This window comes from Penicillium oxalicum, chromosome I, assembly GCF_001723175.1.
Source record: "Penicillium oxalicum strain HP7-1 chromosome I, whole genome shotgun sequence".
NCBI classification, from domain to species: domain Eukaryota; kingdom Fungi; phylum Ascomycota; class Eurotiomycetes; order Eurotiales; family Aspergillaceae; genus Penicillium; species Penicillium oxalicum.
The window spans coordinates 3334183-3355206 of NC_064650.1; the positions used below are offsets into that span (position 1 = coordinate 3334183).

A 21024-nucleotide genomic window follows, 5' to 3' on the forward strand; every position below is an offset into this window, starting at 1 on the left:
TGATCTAAATATTCATACACTGGGGTGGAGAAACAGATGGGTTCGTGGTTCTTCACAGCCGCTTCATCGCTGAGGCAGTGGAGCTTGACAGCTGTTGGCCTCGTGCCTTGGCAGCCATTTGCAGAAGCTTGGCTGTGCGTGACGGGTGCCACACACGGCTACCCAGAATCATGACCCAAGTCAGCAGGAATAAGCTGCCAGCTTGATGGGCAGAGGCGAGTGGTGTGGGCACCAGGTACAGCAGAGTGGAGATACCAAGCGCGACTTGCATGCAGGCAAAGCCAAGAACACCGTGCATTCCCTTGCGAGCCGGTGCGGGCAGAAGACGCTTAATAGAAGCTCGGCGGGAATAGGCAAAGAGAGCGACGATGGATGTGAAAGTGGTCATGGCAAGAATGCGGTGGTCGAGTTGGACGAGGGAGGGGTTCTCGAGCATGTTTCGCCACCACAAGTCGGATCGATCTTCGCGGCGAGAATAGTGGGCATCCCACAGTTCAGTGCTAGGAGGCGCGAGTCCCTTGCCCATGTAGGGGAACTCGTTGTAAATCAATCCGGCGTCGAGACCAGCGACAAGACCGCCTGACATGACAGTGGTGAAAACAAGGAGCGCCAGACCAGCGACAGAACGACGGAAAAAGGCTAGACGAGGATCACGAAGAGCGTTCAGCTGGTTCAGTCCCTCAGACGGATCCTTCATCAAACGGTGAGACCGCAGAATAGCCAGGCCATTCCAGAGCATAGCAACGTAGCAGGTGAATGCCGTAGCCAGGTGGGCTGTCAGGCGGTACTGGCTGACTCGAGGGTGACTTCCAGGAGCGAAGAGGTCATCCTTCAGACCCGACTTGACCATCCACCAACCGATGAAGCCTTGGAAACCAATCAAACCAGCAATGCCACCCAGACGCAGGGCCATGGGGGCGGAGACCTTCTTCCGAGCGACAAAGTAGACAGCAGGCAAGACGAACGAAAGACCGACGAATCGGCCCCAAAGGCGATGGATCCATTCCATGTAGTAGATGGACTTGAATTCGGACAATGTCATGTTGGGGTTCAGCAGCTGGAATTCCGGAGAGGCACGATATTTGGCGAACTCCGACTCCCAGTCATCGGCATTCATGGGTGGGAGAGAACCAGTAACAGGGCGCCATTCGGTGATACTCAAACTATGCGCGAAGGTTAAGCCAATTAGCCGGAAAGTTCATTTTTCCGCAAAAGGGTGGGTGGATGTGGTACGAACCCAGATTCCGTCAGTCGAGTAAGACCTCCAAAGACGACGATACCAAAGACACTGGCAGCACTGCCCAATAGCCAGTAAGCCACGGTCTTGTCGCTGATCTTGGGGAAACTTGACTTGGTCTTTGCTGCAGTTTCTCCCGCAGCAGCTTCGAGCGTGGGGGCAGCGACCGAGCGGCGCAAGCTCGAGGTGAAAAATTGCCTGTTCTTGTCGGCAAAGATCGAGCTTCGGATCATTTGGGGCTTCGGAGAGGGCATGGCCGCGAACCGGCGCACGGTTGGGCCAGCGAAGCCTTGCTTCCGAAGGCATTGTCTGCAAGTGAACAGTTCCTTTGACAAGCGAGGTGCAACACTCCGCCATAATGGCAGAGTTGGACTTAGAGAAGCCATTGCAATTGGCAAGTTGGAACGTGAATGCTTGCCGGAAGAAAAGAAAGAGAGGAAAGTGTCGGGAGCGTTCAAGATGGGTTGTATGACTTATCCAGATGTGGCGCCGAGCACCGATCGCCAATCAGAAACGAGGAATTTGGTCAACTCTATCGGGAAGTCGCGCGAATCGGAATCCGATTGCTCGACTCAGAACGAGGATTCCGAGCATTCTGATTGATCGAGGACACACTGGAGATGCGAATTTGTAGCTTTGTGGTCGTCGCTGGATTCCCTTTTCAGTTTGGTCTCCCGGAAGATTGGGCAATTCTCCAACCGTTGAGAAACTCCAGTGTCTCATATGCCACACTGATTACTAAAAACGAAGTGACTTATGATCCTATGCCGACGATAAAGTCGAAGGGGCGTTATTGATGCCTAAGGCAGCAGAACCCTTGGTTGCGGAGCTTGATGTCAGATCCGCTCTGAGCTGCGGCGCATAATCAACATTGCCTCACATTGTCCGACACAATGTCCTATGCGGTCGAGTCCAAGAAGCGCAAATTCCATCGCATGCTGGAATCAATTTCAAAGCCCCTGGCCATCGAAAATGCTTCGAAGAATCCTCCCTCCGCGTCAACCATGGCCACCCAAGATCGTACGCCCGCCGAGCTCTCTATCAAGAAAGTAAGACTGGACAACAACGATCCTCAGGATTTTGCCGCTGTGCGCAACTCGACACAAAAGATCGCCAGACCCGCAGTGAAACGATCATCCTCTTCAGCCTCTGCTTCCACGACGCGCCCAACATTTGTCCCTTGGGATCGTGAACGGTTCCTTGAGCGCCTCGAGACTTTTCGTCGCGTCGACCGTTGGACGTCGAAACCTGCTGCGATCAATGAAGTACAATGGGCCAAGCGTGGGTGGGTGTGCACGGATGTCTCGCGAGTCAGCTGTGTGAGTAGCTGTGGTGGTTCGGTCGTTGTGAAACTACCGGACGAGATTGATGAATTGGATGGGTTTGATATGGAGAAGGTGCAAGAAAGGAAACAAGTTCGTATGTGTATTCCCGCGGTGATGGAGAGATAATTCTTTTTCTACATCAGACTGACGTGGGTCTCGACAGGCTCGAGACTGGTCGAGGAATACCAGAAGCAGATAACAGAAGAGCACGGTGAGAATTGTCCGTGGAGACATAGGGGATGCGATGGTATGTTTCATCATTTAATTGCATTGGGTATCGAGACAGTATCAGCTAAAAGCTGTCGCAGCGACAATTCAACATCTTCCCTTGACCAATGTGGATGTGGCTATCTCCGGCCTTCAGAGTCGGTACTCGCATCTAATTCATTTGGCCGACAAGCTTCCAGCTTTTGACACTCTACTTACGCCAGCCGAGTTTGACATTGAGAGCTTAGCTGAATCACTTCCAGTCGACTGGTTTGATACTGCTGGTCGATCAATGCAGGAACCCATTGAGAGGCGTGACGGGAGCAATGAAGAAGTCTCGACTCCCCCACCAGTGGATTCGTCCTCCAGGGCCGTGAACAAAACAGCACTCACATTGGCATTTTTTGGCTGGGACTCCACGACTGATCCGCGCGCTGATCTTGTCGCTTGCCAGACCTGCTTCCGTCGCTTGGGGTTGTGGATGTACAAACCGAAAGAGAATGGAGACCCAACCGTCTTCGACTCCCTCGATGTGACGACAGAGCATATGGACTATTGTCCATGGATTGATCGTGTCGCGCAGAGCGGAACTGGCAAATCTAATCAAAACCCAGCTAGCCTTCGCAGTGGCTGGGAGATGGTCGCCGAGGCTGTCAAAGTGAAGCACCGCAGGCAAGTACGCTCTGTCGTCTCGGTGGATAGTCCTCGCCATGAACCCAGTACGCCGTCTGCCGAAGAGCTAGGTGCAAAGAGTCCGGAGGATGAGGAGAAGAAGAAAGCGGCAGATCGGGAATGGTGGGCAAAAATTCGACGTATGAGGCAGGTTTTGACTCACAGGACCCCACGCCGCAAGCCTGCGCCGCCCTCATGAAGAGCCTTTCAGCCTCTACTGGACGAACGATGTTGGGCAACTTTCATTATGCAGATTCAAGCGTGGCGTTTTAGGGGAAGTCACAGCCTCTTCTCGGCTGAACATTTATTCGAGCGTTCCAAAGTTATTGCAATTTCAACGTCTGACCGGCTTACTATGTGATGCTGTGTCTCATTGGCTTCAACGAAATATTCTCACTTTCTGCTCTCTTACTTGTAGTATGTTGGCTTCAATCCTCGCTCGGAGCACGAGGACGTTTCATCTCATGCTGAAGTTCTTTCCAATGCGAGGATTGTATCTTCAAGTGATACTATAGGTATCACTCACCTCATTGCAACGCAAAGCGACATTCTCGGAAATCCTCACTTTCCGCTCAGATAACCCCATTAAGCAACTCAATATCTACAGCTATTCATATCTGAGGGATCAGTATGATGATCTTGCCAAATCTCACGTGTTAGACATCTAGACTTTAGATCGGAGCTCCAATCGATGTGATTCCGATTCTCCACCCCCCTAGTTTAAAGCATGCTCAAGGTTACTTGCTATGTAAATGCGAGATTGATGGCCGTCTGACATTCTACGAGCTTCTTTCCAATGAACTCCGGATCTGATCTAGCTACACTTAACCCTGAGCTCGTTTTGTAGCTTTGTGCTAGCCTCCCGATTGATCTATCATGTCTCGTGCACTATCCAGTAGTTGCAGGATCCGTATCATCACCGATCGCTCGGCATATAAAATCTTCTTCTGATATCTCTCCTGATCATTTCTCTTTCATCACTAAAAATATTTTTGCTAATTGAAATCACTCAATATTGGGACAGTGCTTAGCTGATAATCGGAAAACCGACAGTCCACGTCAACTGGATTAGACTGGCCTCTCGAGCACAGCACAGCACATCCCTTTAACTACGAGCTGAAGTCCAGTTCAGAAATTTCCTTCGATTCAAACTCATCACAGAACCATTCCGCAAGTTTTTTCCATATACAATATTGCAAGCCCGGGACACTTCAATACTGATAGGAGACGCACGGTACGCACCCAGTCAAAAAGGACTTGCTCGACCGTGCCTTATCTCCTCTCCATCATCAACACATTCATTTTCGACTGAGACCATCCGCATTTCTGCATCTCCGATCAGCAACTACGACGAAATGGCTGGCCCCACTGATGTTTTTGATGGAGGCGCATCTGCAGTCAACGAGTTGATTGACTCTTCCGAAGATGAAATGGACACCACCACCGCCAATGCACCTCTGACCCCCGAAGTTCGTGTTGAGGATCATGATGAATTTTGGATCGCTCCTCCTTTCGCAAGCGCAGAAGATGCCTCTGGCTACCCCCTGTTATTGGAAGACCAGCAAGTGTTCACTGATCATCCAGCACCTTCGAAAGCACATGGATTGAATGAATCGGACAAGCCTGATGGAGGTCCGTTGACTTCGACGAACAGCATATTTGTCTCCACGACGCATGAGCCAGTGATATCTCAAAGCAAAAGTCAACCTCCGAGAAAGCGAACAAAGGTGACCCTCGACCCAGAAAGCCTACCCGACCCAGACGAGGAGCTCAACGAGGAACAAATTGCGCTGATCTGCCTTCAGCCTCCAAAGCTGCGTCAGCGGTATCGTCACTACTTCTCCAATGCTGGGATCCTTCGCGCTGCTTATAGCAAGATCCTCTCGGAGCGACTTCCAAGCGGTGAGATGCGGTTCTCAGAGGATGTTCGGCGATCGTGTCTACCCAAAAAAAGGATTCGATCAGACGGCTTGAAGCTTGACGACCCTTCTCGATCTTCCGTTGGTCAGACTCGCAAGCGAAAAGAAGGAGAGATCTCCTTGACGGGCCTCAACGACAAAGACATTCCAACCAAAAAGTCGAGAACTCTTCACCAGAAATTAGGAAGGATCTCACAAAGAGACATCACAAGTTTGTCCCCGATACTGGATACCGGAACTGTCCATGGCCGCCAGATGGAACCTTCAACTAGCCACCCAAAAGATCCCGGTACTGCTCAGGTGGCCGACTTGGACACACATGGTCCCGAGCCTGCCTCGGAAACAGATGGTCAGCGCTCTTCCAAACCGATTGCTGGACAGACACCAAACAAGAATAAGTCGGCGGCAAATCGTCAAGGTGAACATGACAGTCACCCATTGGAGAGACCCACGGGGTCGACGCCGCCAGACTTTGCTGGATCTGCAGATCAATCTGAGCACGAGCTAGGACTGCCTCAACTTTTGGACCCAGCTTTCCTGGAATGCTTTTCCTATTTCCTCACTCGTGAAGTTCATCGGTTGGATTACGCCATTTTCCGCGCCGAGCGTGATCCGGCCACTCGCAAACACGCAGACATTTTGCGTCAGCACTGGCTGGCTTTGGTTGCTTTTCGTGATTCATGCATACGTATTGAGATGGAGCAGATATCAGCCAATGCATCGGCTGAAGATTAGGTCAAGCCTTGGACATTTGAAGTTGACACGGCTCATTGTTCCTGCGGGGGACCTTGAGGTTAATTTGCTTTAAGATGTGCAGTGATCTGATTTGCTCTTCGTATGATGCGCGCTAATGGCACAGAGAATCTGAGTCTTTGGCTTAATATGAGCTTTTTTCTACCAAGAAAAAGAGGATGGAAGAATGTGGTTTTGCACAAGTTGATTGGGATTTTGCGTTCTGGGTGAGCGTTTGATTAGAACCAAATTGACTTTTTTTTTGCCTTTACTGTTGGCTCTATAGGCCATACGCGCCTGCTAAACGAGCTCTAGCCGTCTAACAAGTATTCGTTCGCACCGTCGCAGAATTGCTTGAGAGACGGATCTTCAGATAAGCTTGAACCTTGGACCAGACCTGGATATCCAAGAAGCTCCGAAATCAAAATTTCAGATCCACAATAAATCTATACCTAGCCAGAATCTTGAGGGGGTTTTCTTCAAGAGCAAACATAGAATTGTCGACATGAACTCATTAAAATATTCCGTGCTTGTCTGGTGGTGTACTTTTTTGTCGCCAAACATACACGTGAAGCATCATGTGAAAGCCAGGGCTGCGCCTCCCAAGTCTCCAGTTGCGCAGTCGAGTGGACAGACCCACCGAGTGAAAGGCGACGGAGCTCCCTTCTTCCGCTCAAATCATTTCCGATCGGACAACCCAACTCTTTTTTGAATTTATCGCACATCAAACACCGAGCGGTTCTGAAACTGCCAGTGTATTACACCGATTTTCAGTGCTATTATTAAAAAGACCGTCCAAATTGGGCATTCTTAACTGAGTCAACTCCACAAAAACATCGAGTTCCGGTGAATCGAATCTCTCCTCTTGGTCCACCATCACACCCGCATCGGCGGCCGTCAGACGCAATGGACAACTCCCCGGGCAGAGGATCCCAGGATTACTATAGAGGGCGCAATGGTGGAACAGAGAGATCGGGGTCCCTTCACTCGCCCGATGCCACGACAGATTACAATGGGGCATACGATGATCGAAAGCGCAACCCTAGCGAGAATGCCACCCCCGACGTCGATCAGCAGCAGCAATCATCTGGCCCGCTGAACAAGCGCAGACGGATGCAAGAACGGCATCAAGCTCGCAGACGTGGTCGAACACCTCCACCTTCGGTTTTCTCCCGACGAAATCGCTCCCGTAGCCCCAACTCCAATGGCGCGGACCGCGATGACCACTCCAGACGGTCTCGATCCCCACTCGCGCCTCGGTCTCCAGATCCCGAAGACAAACCCAAGCAGCGCAAGCGTCCAGGCGGTGGTGCTCGGGCAGGTCTACTCAATCCCGAGCAATTGCGGCGTCGGCAGGAAGAACGCGAGCGCGCCATGGAGGAGGATGCTATGCGGACGTCGCGGGACCGTGGTGTCTCCGATGTTGTTCGCCAACACTACAACGCAGTTCCGGAGCGAGGTCGTGAATGGCGCAAGACCGAAAGCAAAATCAAGGGATTACGCAGTTTCAACAATTGGGTGAAGAGTACCTTGATCCAGAAGTTCTCCCCCGACGAGGACTTTGTCGCCCGTTTCCACGATACTAAGGAATGGGCCGATGAGAGTCTGCGGCCATCTGAAACCGAGGACAAACAGCTGCTAGTGCTTGATTTGGGATGCGGCAAGGGCGGTGATCTGGGGAAATGGCAGCTTGCGCCGCAAAAAGTGGAATTGTATGTCGGGCTTGACCCAGCGAATATCTCAATTGAGCAAGCTCGCGATCGGTACGGGCAGATGCGGTCTCGCGGTGGGGGCGGAGGCGGCCGTGGTCGTCGCCCGCAGCCACCTCTGTTCCACGCCGAATTCGCTACCAAGGATTGCTTTGGCGAGTCGCTTGCCGATGTGGATATCATTCAGCGTGTCGGTATCGACCCCAATGCGGGACCTGGCGGATCTTTGATGGCAGCTCGATGGGGCGGCGGTGGCTTTGACGTTGTGACTTCCATGTTCGCCATCCACTATGCCTTTGAAAGCGAGGAGAAGACCCGCCAAATGCTCAGCAATGTTGCAGGTTGTCTCAAGAAAGGTGGCCGATTTATCGGTGTGTGTCCCAACTCGGATGTGATCACGAGCAAAGTCAGCGCCTTCCATCAAAAACGCAAAGCCAACGATACCACGAAGCCTGCAGAGACCGAGGCCCCTGAGGATGGCGAAGTGGAAGAAGAAGAGCGCTGTGGATGGGGAAACGACATTTATAGCGTTCGCTTCCCGGGCGATACCCCTGAGAACGGCGTATTCCGCCCGCCATTTGGATGGAGGTACACGTACTTTATGTCAGAGGCGGTGGAAGGAGTCCCAGAATACGTCGTGCCTTGGGAAGCATTCCGAGCGTGAGTGGCGTTTTTGCCCTTTTTCTTTGCATCGTCATGATTGACAAGTGCTAACGATTATCAGCTTGACCGAGGACTACAACCTGGAGTTGCAGTACCGCAAGCCCTTCCTTGAGATCTGGGAAGATGAGAAGAACGATCGCGACCTTGGGCCGCTCAGCGAGCGCATGGGAGTGCGTGATCGTACTACTGGAGAGCTGTTGATGACCGAGGAGGAGAAGGACGCAGTCAGTAAGTATTTCGGTCTTCTCCACTGCGCAGGCTGCGTCGACTAATAGACCCTAGGCTTCTACCATGCATTTTGTTTCTACAAAGTTTAGCGCCACAATCAATCCTACGATTATTGAACTGTCGGACCCCACTCGGGCTTACAGGTTCACCACCAAGGTGAAAAGAAACCAAAAAAAAAAAAATAAGAAGATATCGTTACTTATGCTTTGTTTTCTCACAAGTCCGGGGCGTATAAGTATTCACACTGGCTGGAGGTGAACTTCCCATGATCGTACGCTGGTCCTAAACGGGACTTGACTATATCCATCGTAGACTGACGTCGAGGTGACCAGTTACGTCGATGTGGAATAGCAGTGCGTCTGTGCAGTACGCGAAGGATTTCGTGTGGCAACGAGCGTTCGGTGGTATACCCTTATGTATTCAAGCGCATGGGGAGAAGGAATGGGAAGGAAACCAAACTTGACAACTGAAGGGGCTGCGGACTGGTCCATGCCATATGCTGCGGTCGGGATCGGCTTTTCCACGACTTGATCCACGAACTGGGAACGCTCAGCCACCCTGAATTTTCCCCTCAGACGTCTGTACAGTACGCTCTACCTACAAAAGATTTCCGATAGCTGGTGAACAGCATGATCCTTAAATGTTTCATTGATGGGGCTTAGCGATAAGCTTATCGCAGCAATGTTACCAGATCAGGGATAGCGCCAGTGCAAGCGCGTCGCGCATCTGGGATTCGAAGTGCTTTGATACAAATTGCACAAGTCAAAATCATCATCCACAGCCAAGCGGCAAAGGAAGTTCCAAAGCCTGTCAGACAGGGCTCCCATTCGTTCTCAAACAGCTCTCATATACTTTTTACCCGTTACAACCCCCCCCTCCCCCCAAAAAAGAAGTTATCAACTCTAAAAAGCTGCTCAAATGCTCTCCTCAACACCCGCGCGACAGCGCACCTCAATATCCCAATCTCGTCCCCCACCAAGCGCGCGCTCTCGAACAACGCAGAATCGAACAAGCGCACAGGTGCCGGAAATTCCTGAGTACCAGCCTCCCGAATCGATCATTTCAATCGAAGACCAGCGACAACTCCGCGCCATCCTTGACAGGCAATATCTCGAAGTTGCCAAGAGGCACATTCACGATGCGGGCATGCAAATCACCTATTCGGCAGGTGAAGTGAGTGATCGGCTCCGAGACGCGCAAACGAGATATCAAAGATTAAAAGAAAAGCGCCGCAATCTTGAACAAGGGCAGGAAGTGGATACGAGCAATGAAGATGCGGCCTACCAGCGGCTTGCGGAGCAGGAGCAGAAAGTCGGCGAGATCATGGATCGCCTGGAGGAGAGAATGCGACACATGGTCGATAGTGATATGAAGCTTGTCCGGATGACGGAAGCGGTGAAAGAGATTGATAAGGAGGAGACGCAGGCGCAGCATGTCATTTTGGGGACGCGGCAGATGCGCAGCCGACAGCGTGCTGGGCGCTTCCATGCTGCTTCTGATGATGAGGACGGCGAGGAGCAAGCTGAGGACCCGGCGAGAGAGCCGACACCTGTACGAGAGGTCCGGGAGAAAAATGCGCAAAATCCACCTAGTCAAAGGCTGAACGCCTCGCTGGCGGAAGGACAGCGGAAATGGGAGGAGCTCTCATTGACTCAACGGTGGGTTCCCATTGTCATTCGTACGGATTGAGTTGCTCTTGTGTCTCACTTGACTAACGGTTTCTTGGGGGGTTTTCCGTGGCAGATACGCTAATAACAATGACTACACTGGATTCTACCGGGTGGTGCACGACTCCAAATACCCCAATGACGAAGCACCTCCCCTCCCACACTCGTCCACCTGGTTCTCGCACATGGAAGACCCCGATTCGGCAGCTGGCGGTGCCAATGGTTCTTCTTCGACACGACGAACACGGAATCAGCGCCAGCCATCCCCCGCAAATTCCGACGACATCGCCATTGAAAGTGAGAAGATCTCCATCACCTGTCCCATCACGCTTGTCCGGTTCAAGGACCCCGTGATCAGCAAATGCAAGCATAACTTCGAACGTGAAGCCATCATGGAAATGATTTCACGGTCTCGGCCCTTGCCTGGTGGACGAGCACGTGTCAAGGCCGTCAAATGTCCCGTCTGTGGGACTCCCCTCACGGCGGACGACTTGGACTTTGACCGGGCCATGAAGCGTCGGGTGATGCGTGCTGAGGAAAGAGATGCGCGACGAGCAGGGGAAAGTGACTCTGAGAACGACGATGATGCTGATCGGCCATCGAAGCGGAACCGGATCACTTTAGCCAGTGATGCGGTGGATCCCGAGGACGCGATGGACGTGGATCGGCCAGCGGGTACGCAAATCAAAGCAGAGCCGGGGATTGTCAAAAGGGAAAGAGGACAGACGCAGCAATCGGATATGAGTGAGGAGGAGAATGAGGACGAGGACGAAGAAGAAGAAGAGGAGGAGGAGGAGGATGAAGACGAAGATGGAGATGAGGATGAATCGGAAGAAACTCAGGACAGTGAGTGAGGGACCCGATGAAAAAGGTACCTCAGTCGTGTATGGAGGCAGTATAATGAACTTACTGGCTGTCAGCGCTGCATGGACACTCTTGTCTTGTCTCAAAATTAATGCAAATCCACAGCCCAGATTTCCTTGAGCTCAATCGATTGGACATTTTTTTTGCAACTCGCAGCCCTCCCTAGATGTCTGGTGAAGTGCGACGCAAAAGGGCCTGAAACCCCTAAACGGCGGAGTTCCTAGAACTAGCACAGGAAATGCTTGGTCGGCTCATCCATCCATTTGCATGCTCACCTAGCTAAATCTCCTGGTATCAATACCCTAGGTGATGATAACCGTCAATCAACCTTCGAGCCCTAGTATCCAGGGATAAGTAAATCTCGTTGAAGACATAAATCATCGAAACTCTAGCAAAAATACAAAACCACCCGTCCGCAAGGCGAGGCTGACTCAACTACCGGTAAGCAAGTGTGACTAGCTATCGGAAGTGCCCAGCTCATTTGATGTAGCTGACATTCCAAGGCGAGCCCCCCTGTTCTATTCCGGAGGCATATCCCCTCTGTACACTCGGAGACTCGGTGCCGCAACTCATGTATGCGTGAGTGGCTGTCTCAGCCTTGCATGGTTCAATCATGCAGACAAGCCGATCGATGATAATCATGAGATTCAACCCCGACTCGGCGGGCACCCCGGGACCAAGAAAAAGAAAGAAAGAAAGAAAGAAAGAAAAAACAATGGAGCCTATTGGGACTCAATCAAATCAGATCAGACATTTTACAGCATTTGGCTGAGACGGAAGCACTGACTGCTGACAGAAGGTATGATTGGTATATTGATAAACATTCGTTTATCGGGTGATTTATTTGGTGGCAACCCGCCAATCCTAGAGATTTTCTATGGAGGGAACTATCTAATCTTGGATCTATGGAGTGAATATCAGGTATCGACTCAGAGCTCCACTAGTTTTGGCAAGGTGGTACCAGGCAAGATAGGCAAGGCCAGGTGGAGTGTTCTGAAGATCAGACGGAATCATGGAACGATCGCTTCTTAAGGAGACCTACATCATCGATAAAGGACAGACATGGGGACCATGATAAGCGCGGCGGCGAATCCACGTGCGTGTTGATTCAAGACTGGTGTCCACCTAGATATGGCGAGATCTTTGTTTGCCTTTTTGAGTGTGCCGAGCCGTGGACTTATCTTTCGTAGGTATCTTCCAACACCATTGATCTCTTGCCATGTGAATGTTGGAGATACTCGCTGGATAGATAGCGCTGGTAGTATCAGGATCACTAGTTGGGTCTGGTTCTGATGAATTGATCGAGTATCACACCGGGACTCAGAGATAGGCGTGACCCTTATCGGACCCAACAGGTCAAAAGTACGTGCATATGTAGGGCATGCAACGAGATACATTGATCCCGGCATTTCGAGGCCGACTGACTCATTAGGTCGCACGGGCTAAGTTTTGTTTCTGTTTGTTTTTATTTGTGGTTTTAAACGCAGGCGTGATTGTATGATGAGTGGTCGCGCGACTATTGGCGTGTTCTGTTCCATCAGCCTTGTGTCGTGCCACCCGTGAACTTTGGTGGACTGGCTGACACATGTCAAGGGCTGTGGAGTGTCACACACTTGAGTCGGTTCGAGACGGTGTTACACCCGGTGCGGCCAGCCCATGAACCTTTCGGGCGGGTATCAGAGGGTGACTCTGGAGATGCCCAGCTCTGACACCCCGGCGACTAGTAGTATATTTTGATACTCGGCCTATGTTGTGCGTACTGTGCGTGATGATTATGTTCTTTATCCTCCTCTTGCCTCTCCTGGACGATCACCCTACAGCAGTAATCGGCGCTAGTCTCTCTTTCGTTAGTGTGGTGTCTTATTCCCCCACAATCCGCCAGGCTGGATGCATCGAGGCAGTTGGCGTTTGGTCCCCCCCTTTTTTTTCCCGCATGGCCTGACTGGCCACCATACAGTCAATGCTGCTTGGAGGGTGTAGTCGTGTCCTGTCCGTAGTCTGTACATATCTCTGGCTCACGAGGGACTGATGGGAGTTGATCTAGCGGAGGTTCTGTCTCAGTCACCCACGGTCCAGCTGATTCATTAGTCACGAACCCAGCAACCTTGAAATGAGTAGCTCTAAAGCGTGGAGCCTGAAAAAACAGCTCGAGGATGCATATGACGAGCCACGCCCTCATAAAGTGTATCGCGTCTGTCTCGGGCTCTGAGCGGCTCTGAAATTCTCCGCCTTGAAGTCACCCAAGGACACCCTATGCAACAGCAATCCGACAGGGTTCCAGGGTCACATAACTTAGCGCCCTCTCTTCAGCAGGTCTTTGACTCTTCCACGTTAGCCTGCGCATGCCCTGCCGAGTGGGCTTCCCTCGCGGCCATGTTCGAGAACAGTCACGTTCGAGAACAAATGTGAGAAGATCTGGGGAACCCGAGCCCGGTAGATTGTGCCATAGACGGAGGAATGTGTGCTGAAGAATGTGGCAGGGGGCCGATACCCGCAGAGATGGCGAGTCGCGTGTTGTTTGCAGTGATCCTCTCTCGACCCGACCGAGACGGAGACCCGAGTTCCAAGTGCGGGCTCAAGGAAACGATGCTTTGTGAGCGACGATGGTCTCCTACAATGGGTCTTTTCCGAGTGTTTCTTCGTATTGCCCGCCCCGGTGCTCGTGATCGGAGGTTATTATCTACCGTGAATGTCCGGGAACGTGGGACTTGCTGGGGAAATGGAAATGCGCCTGTTCTCACCGTCCCCCAACGAGGTCCAGATGGTAGCCGAGTTGAATCTGAGCAACCGATGTTCATGTTTCATCCCCGTCGGTGTAACTCTGTTATCAAAGCGGCCCTTTTTCCCTGTCACTCGTTTGTTGACCGCCCTCACTCATGTGCCGCACACCTCTCACACACACACTCTCTCTCTCTCTCTCTCACAAGACGGCCTGGGAGACAGCTGAGTGGTTGCCTGAGCGGCCAGGAGGGAGAGTTTTGTTTTTTTTTTTTCTTGACACATTGGCGTTGTCACGAACTGAGCGGTGGCCACTGAACACCAGTGATGGGCGATTCCAACCGACTCACATCTGCACGAGTCCCACGACTCCATCCCACTCTGACTGCTTTCCCCCGCAGAAAAGCGGTTCCGAGCATCTGGCAGCTGTTAACTTGTTCGGTACTGGCTGGGTCCACTTAGAGTGGAGCTCGGCAAGGAGGTCTGCTGACTGGTTCCCCAGTGCGTCTCAAAGGAGAGTTCGGGTCACGCCGAATGAGGCTCGATTAGGGAGCCCCCTCTTTTGGGCTCGTTTGGCCCGTTTGGGCATTTCTGTTTGGCCGAGCGTGGATGAACGGGTCCGATGCTACCTTGCCGCGTGGTAGCATCCATCCCTGCGACCTTTCATACTTTGTCCAGAGACGGTGTCAGGTACCCCAGACTGCGGATCACTCGATCGTCGGACTCCATATTCCTAATTTTTCTCCTTGATGGTACTCGTTTGATACTCCATGAGTCTCGCAGGGTCTATACACATACTCTCTCTCTTTTCCCACTGTAGACCAAGGTACACTTTCCCCGGCCCGATACCCGGATGGCTCCCTCGTCTCAGTTCCAGTCCTGCTTCGACTGAACGCTTCCCAAAGTAGTCTCAGGTCATACGAACGGCCCTCGACTGCTGGTCGCATATCCAATTGGCCCCAATCAGGAGGACAAACAAACCCGGCTCGACTCGTGCTTGACAGCTCCGAAACGGTGGTAGTGGCTACATGTTCCCATCAGTTCCCACTAGTCCTCCGGTCTGGCTTTCCACAGCCCCCCCCCCCCATCCGGCAAGCTACCCTGCCGTCTGGACCAGAATGGCGATGGTACTTGTCCCTTTTCTTGGCTGGATCTGATGTGACTTTTTTTGATTTTATTTTGGGTTTACTTTTTTTGACTTTTCTTTTTTTTTTCACACCCTGACATTGCTACTTGACAACTTTTGCTAGAGGTCTCTTCACATCGTAGTTCCAGAATGGCTTGAACTTGCCCGTTCAACCTGGTTTTCTTTTTCTTAAACACTGCCTTTTCCTGCTCTTTCCTTCTCTTCTATTTCTGTCCTCTGGAGCTCTCCTTCCCCCCCACAATCATCTCCACCACCTTCGCCGCTCATCGCTCTCCATTCAGCCGCGTCCGACTTTCCTCCATCACGCCTCCGCTTTTTTCCACTCAACCACACTCCGCTCCCTCCACCTTCCCATCTGCGCCCTGACGATCATCAACATCGCCGCCGCCCGTGAATCAGCTCCCTCCGTCACATTACCGCTCGGGTAGTCCCTGCTCCGGTTCGCATCATGGCAGAGACTGAGCCCAAAGTGCCGACCACCGACGTCGGGCCCAGCGCCTCGTTGACCGATGAGGTCCCCCGTCCGCGTGGTTGGATGTACCAGCGCATCGGAAAGGGCAGATTCAATCTGGGCTGGTATGCCTCACCCAAATTTCAGCTCGGCATGGTCGCCTTTGTGTGCTTTTTGTGTCCCGGCATGTTCAATGCCCTCAGTGGTCTGGGTGGTGGTGGCAAGGCCGATGTCAAGTTGGCCGACGACATGGTAAGTCATGATTGGGCCCTATCATATTCATTACATCTCGGGCGCCGCCTCTCGATCTATGGTTGGACGTGTTTCATTCCACAGACCTGGCATGGACAAGCATTCAGACCTCGTGCATGATATTTGATACTGACTCTTCATTCTGTTTGTTTCTTTTCCCGGGGGATAGAACACTGCGCTATACAGTACCTTTGCTGTGGTTGGGTTCTGCGCCGGCACCATTGTCAATCGCCTGGGTGTGCGCATGGCCCTCTCATTTGGAGGTATCGGCTACTGTCTCTATGCGATCTCCCTGCTGGTTTCGGTCCACAAATATGTCCCCGGCTTCAATATCTTTGCGGGCGCCTTTCTGGGAGTGTGCGCCGGTCTGCTGTGGACTGCGCAGGGCACCATTATGATGTCCTACCCTGCCGAACAGTCCAAGGGTCGGTACTTTGCTTGGTTCTGGGGTATCTTCAACGTTGGTGCCTGCTTGGGTAGTCTGGTAAGTCTTTCCCGTCGAGCCTGGAGCCATGTCCTGTGGACTAACTCTCTGTCCTTCACTAGATCCCCCTCGGACAAAATCACAGTGTCAAGACCAACAGCACCGTCACGGACGGCACCTACATCGCCTTTATTGTGCTCATGTTTGCAGGTGCTTGTCTGGCTCTGTTCATCTGCGATGCCGACAAGGTGGTTCGCCCGGACGGCTCCAAGGTCATTTTGATGAAGAGTCCTAGCTGGAAGACGGAGATCTATGGCCTGTGGGAGACCATCAAGGCGGAACCATTCATCATCCTGCTCTTCCCCATGTTCTGGTCCTCCAACTGGTTCTACACCTACCAACAGAATGCCATCAACGGTGCCTACTTTGATACTCGCACCAAGTCACTCAACGGCTTCTTGTACTGGTTCGCCCAGATCGTTGCCGCCACCATCATCGGTCCCCTCTTGGATTCCAACCGAGTGCGTCGTAGCATGCGCGCCAAGATTGCCTTTGGGGTGCTGTTCGTCCTGACGATGGTCATCTGGGGCGGCGGCTACGCCTGGCAGAAGCGTTACACCCGGGAGAGTGTCGGCAAGGAGGCCATCAAGAACGGCACCTTTACGCCCTGGGACTGGACCACTCCCGGCTATGTCGGCCCCATGTTCTTGTACTTCTTCTATGGCATGTACGATGCGATCTGGCAAGGTGTTGTCTACTGGTATGTTGAGCATCTTATCCCGTCGTTGACCTGGAACTCACGCTGACTTGTCGTTCGCTCTCTCGTTCAGGTTCATGGGTGCTCTCGGTAACTCTGGTCGTCGTTTGGCCAATTTGGCCGGCTTCTACAAGGGTCTCCAGTCTGCTGGCGCGGCCGTTATGTGGTCTCTCGATAGTAAGGAGACTCCCTACATGAACGAACTGGCCTCCAATTGGGGCATCCTCGCCGGCTCCCTCGTGGTCGCACTCCCCGTGGTGCTGCTACGCATTCGGGATACCGTGCCGATTGAGGAAGACCTCAAGGGTACCGACGAGACCATCGAGGATGTCCTTCCGGCCGAAGTCATTGATGAAAAACATCAAATTCACCGGGAATCCTAAACGAACCAATCATCATCCAGCTGTATGTTCAAAAGAGAATTCGTTTACTGCTCCCACCGCCAGAGAGTGGCATTGCTTTCTCTCTCTCTCTCTCTCTGATTTCCATTCCCCCGACATTTTCATGTTTGACTGTCTTTTTCCCACCGTAATAGCGACTTTGAAATTTATCTTTTCGACCTGTTTTTTGGTCCGCCTTATGCCGGGGGGCGCATTTTACGGCCGGCATTCTTTCTGTCGATGGGTGCCAGATTTGACTACTCGATTTTATTTTTTTATCTGCTGGATGATGGATGGCGGTTCATTTTCCCTCCACTACATGGCCTTTCGTTCTATGGACCATACTCTGCCGTTGGGCTTTGGCCAACATACCTCTCATGTACTCTGATATTCACCGTAGCTTCTAATCTTCTCTCATGATGTGCCTATTGGCACAACCGTCAACATACCCCCTTTTTAACGAGCAATGAAACCATCCTTCTCGACTATGACTTTTGCTTTTTTTTTATTCTTTGCCCTTGTTTCTCCATTCTGGTCGTTTGGTAGCTCCACCCAGACGGTGATCTTATTTCAATCAAGAATCTGTCACCCGTCACGAGAGGGCCGGTGGTGGGTGGCCATCCACGCGAAAGCCCGGACTACCTACACGACCCAGCCAAGCACTAGGTAGTAAGGTACTCTGGCCGTACCACTAACACTTACTAATTGTATTACCGTCCACGAATATCCGACTCTCACATATACTAAAGCTCAGCCCCCGTCCACCCACCATCTGGGGACCTATGACAAATAATTTCCATACACCGATCTACGGACCTATCCGAGCTTTCTCTTGTTTACTAAAGAGAAATGGGATCAAAAAAAAAACAACAACATAGAGTTATGTCTAGTCTGGTAGTGGGGTCGAGTCTTGATTCTCCTTCATTAGATAAAATGTTTATGCGGGTACGACCACTGGATGGGTATCCTTCTACGCCTGTGCTAGGTGACACGGTGCCCTTTGTTTATGCTGCGTGATGATGCAGCTGCCAGGGAGGTGGTGAAGTTGGTCTATTTGTTCTTGTTCGAGATTGTTTCCATTACTATATGTGCCTTCCGGGTATAGGTCCCTGTGGTGACGCTGGTTTATCGGGAGAGTTGGTGGGAAATCCCGTCAGATGAATAGACCGAGAAGAAATTCAAGAGATCAATGCCCCGTATAGTAAGTAGGCCGCATCGTAAACTGGGGCGGTGTTTAGGTAGGTGAGCGACAATCCGAATACAATCTACGAATCGGAGAGCGACAACCGTCTTTCCGACAGGACAGTCTGTGGTCCCTTCGTACGCCTACTATCGACTGAGAATTGAACTCAAAGAGTGCTGCTTCATTGAAACACAAAAACAATGACCTGTGAATCAGGGTATCCGCTCACCAAACCATCACTAGAACAGGTCTCAGGCCAAATTCAAGTAATCAGGCACACACAAGTGCAAATGGAAATACTCAGGGGGTCAAAGGCAGCGCTTGTAACTTCGACCCAATCGTCCAAATGTGTACCCTCCACCACAGGCTACGTTTCTTGTGGAGGTATGAAACGCATAGAAACCTATTTAGAAGAGAGCGACCACTTAGTGTGGAGATTCCAACATCCAAAAGGCATCCACTACCACAGCCCTGACATATGTGCTTCCCCACGTGGGAAAAGAACAAGGCGAGCGAGATCTGCCAACTATGGTCTTTCTGCTGCACTATCAAGGGGTCCAAAAAGGGGATTGTCATGAGCACACGCTCTGTCGTGCTGTAGATCATGGCATCATTCATCATTCTTCCTTCGACATGATCAGCAGGAGTGATGTTTCCCCAAGAGAGATATTCCCAGAGAGGCTCAAGTGTCTCATTTCGAGTGCTCAATTACCACCAAAGAAAAAAAAGCAATCACAACTAATAGCGTCAATGGACGAGCTGGAAGCGAGACTGTTTCAACTTGCAGCCGAGGGTTCGTTCATCAAAAGAAAGAAAAGAATAAAAAATCCCAAACGCTCAGGAAAAAGCCGAATCAATTTGCCGAAAAACACAACGCCCTCCCAATATCGCACGAAACTCGACCTGGTGCTCTCTATTTGGTGATCAGGTTGAGATAGTCGGCCACAATCAAAGTGACCATCCTGTCATTTCTGTTAGCTTGATGATCGTCATCCACAAGTGGGGCATCCCCTCAGAAGTCGGATGCATGAGAGTGGGCTGGGTGGGCCACCTGCCCCGTTGGGGATTAAACTCACGCATGGGGTGCGATCCGCACGTAATAAGTGCCGAATCCCCGGTAGAAGCGCATCCACCCCTCTTCCTGAACCACCTTCTTGGCACAGTCGAGGACTCCACGATATGGCAGCTTGCCCGTGGCTGGATCCTTTTGTTGCTTCTGCAGTCGAGTCTTGACAAAGTCAAATGGCAATGAGAGGAAACTGGCGAAAAATCCCGCGATCGCGGATGCGGCAAAGGTGGTGGTCTGTGGCGAAAGACTGGTGTGTTGCTTCAACTGAGCCTTGCTCTCGGCGAAGAAAGTCAGCTGGCCCATGTTGAGGGCCATGGCGCGCACCACGGTAGGCAAAGCCCCCGACCATAAAGCCGCGAGTCCTTCCTGCTTGGAGATGCGGACCAGGGCATCGAACACGGAGCGGTAGTTGGCACGAGCCGCAGGTGGCTTCAACCCGTCGGATTGCATACGCACAAGGGCCAGATCGGCTGGGTTGCCAATCATCGCGGCAATGCCACCGGCCGAGAGACCCGCGGCGGCGCGTTCAGTAAAGGTGATCTTGCGTCCTTGGCCCTCGGCACGCTTGTTGAGTTTCTTGATGAAGGTATCAAAAAAGCCGAGACGAGCGGTCGTGTACACGGCTTGACGCAGGAGGCCCGCAGAGAGTCCGGTGTACAAGTCCATTACTTTGCCCGAGGCAATGATCTCCTTGGTGATGCCGAGTGCAGAGGGCCGAGGACCTGTACGGGCCCCCTCACCGGCGAGCTGCAGACGAACCTTGACCATGTCAACGGGTTGAATGACCACAGTCGCGGTCATGCCGGCGAGGCCACCGTTGATGAAGGGAAGCGCGGCCCGCATGTAGGGATGGTGGAGGACAGTGGTAGTGGCGGCGGCCGGGTTCTCCATGGCCGCTTTGGTGGTTCGCTGCGCGGACAGCGCGGTGTCCTTGATCGACCGTGATGCCATTTCACAGAAAAGGTAGATGGAATCAAAGGGGGACTGAATCAAAAGTTTAAAGAGTTAGTTAATGAGGCAAGAGAATGTGAGAATACCCGCAACGCCTATCTATATGCTTTGATAGATGTTTTCTCGTACTCGCGAGAACGGGAATATAGATCCACCGCAACACGACGGCTCTTGACAAACTCACGCGCCGACTGTTTGGAAACAAAAAGGGAGAAGCGCGCTTGAAGCGGTTTTGTGATGGAAATTGTGAGACAACAGCAGGGGTTTCAAAAGCTAGAAAAATTGAGAATCAATCATGTGTCACCACGAGAGGCGCGGAATTCGCGCCGAAGCTTGAAGCAGACCCATGGGAGAGACTCACCGAAGGCGTGATGGACCCCGTCACGGGAATGGCAATAGACCGTAGAGCACAGTGAATAACAGGGGACGGAAGCAAAAAAAAGGAACCGAGATTAGGGATGAAAGTTGA

The 21024-nt window shown here is 51.9% G+C and overlaps 7 protein-coding genes across 7 annotated transcripts; 5 read left to right on the forward strand and 2 right to left on the reverse strand.

The window, feature by feature from the left end:
* Positions 1-52: 52 nt before the first annotated feature.
* POX_a01085 (Cytochrome c oxidase assembly protein COX15) lies at positions 53-1623 on the reverse strand (the record flags this gene model as incomplete). Its single annotated transcript, XM_050110015.1, has 2 exons — positions 53-1163; positions 1238-1623. 2 exons carry the CDS (start codon positions 1621-1623, stop codon positions 53-55), a joined length of 1497 nt encoding a protein of 498 aa, XP_049973783.1.
* A 507-nt stretch (positions 1624-2130) lies between these two features.
* Positions 2131-3640, forward strand: POX_a01086 (uncharacterized protein; the record flags this gene model as incomplete). The annotated part of the gene is made up of 3 exons (XM_050110016.1): positions 2131-2656; positions 2726-2809; positions 2871-3640. 3 exons carry the CDS (start codon positions 2131-2133, stop codon positions 3638-3640), a joined length of 1380 nt encoding a protein of 459 aa, XP_049973784.1.
* A 1156-nt stretch (positions 3641-4796) lies between these two features.
* Positions 4797-6095, forward strand: POX_a01087 (uncharacterized protein; the record flags this gene model as incomplete). Its single annotated transcript, XM_050110017.1, has 1 exon — positions 4797-6095. One exon carries the CDS (start codon positions 4797-4799, stop codon positions 6093-6095), a length of 1299 nt encoding a protein of 432 aa, XP_049973785.1.
* A 903-nt stretch (positions 6096-6998) lies between these two features.
* On the forward strand, positions 6999-8781 carry POX_a01088 (mRNA cap guanine-N7 methyltransferase; the record flags this gene model as incomplete). Its single annotated transcript, XM_050110018.1, has 3 exons — positions 6999-8461; positions 8526-8692; positions 8747-8781. The coding sequence occupies 3 exons, from the start codon at positions 6999-7001 to the stop codon at positions 8779-8781; spliced, it is 1665 nt and encodes a 554-aa protein (XP_049973786.1).
* An 829-nt stretch (positions 8782-9610) lies between these two features.
* On the forward strand, positions 9611-11213 carry POX_a01089 (uncharacterized protein; the record flags this gene model as incomplete). Its single annotated transcript, XM_050110019.1, has 2 exons — positions 9611-10350; positions 10436-11213. The coding sequence occupies 2 exons, from the start codon at positions 9611-9613 to the stop codon at positions 11211-11213; spliced, it is 1518 nt and encodes a 505-aa protein (XP_049973787.1).
* A 4323-nt stretch (positions 11214-15536) lies between these two features.
* Positions 15537-17355, forward strand: POX_a01090 (UNC93-like protein; the record flags this gene model as incomplete). The annotated part of the gene is made up of 4 exons (XM_050110020.1): positions 15537-15791; positions 15961-16275; positions 16338-16975; positions 17046-17355. The coding sequence occupies 4 exons, from the start codon at positions 15537-15539 to the stop codon at positions 17353-17355; spliced, it is 1518 nt and encodes a 505-aa protein (XP_049973788.1).
* A 2093-nt stretch (positions 17356-19448) lies between these two features.
* POX_a01091 (putative mitochondrial 2-oxoglutarate/malate carrier protein) lies at positions 19449-20555 on the reverse strand (the record flags this gene model as incomplete). The annotated part of the gene is made up of 2 exons (XM_050110021.1): positions 19449-19497; positions 19612-20555. The coding sequence occupies 2 exons, from the start codon at positions 20553-20555 to the stop codon at positions 19449-19451; spliced, it is 993 nt and encodes a 330-aa protein (XP_049973789.1).
* Between the last annotated feature and the right edge of the window lie 469 nt (positions 20556-21024).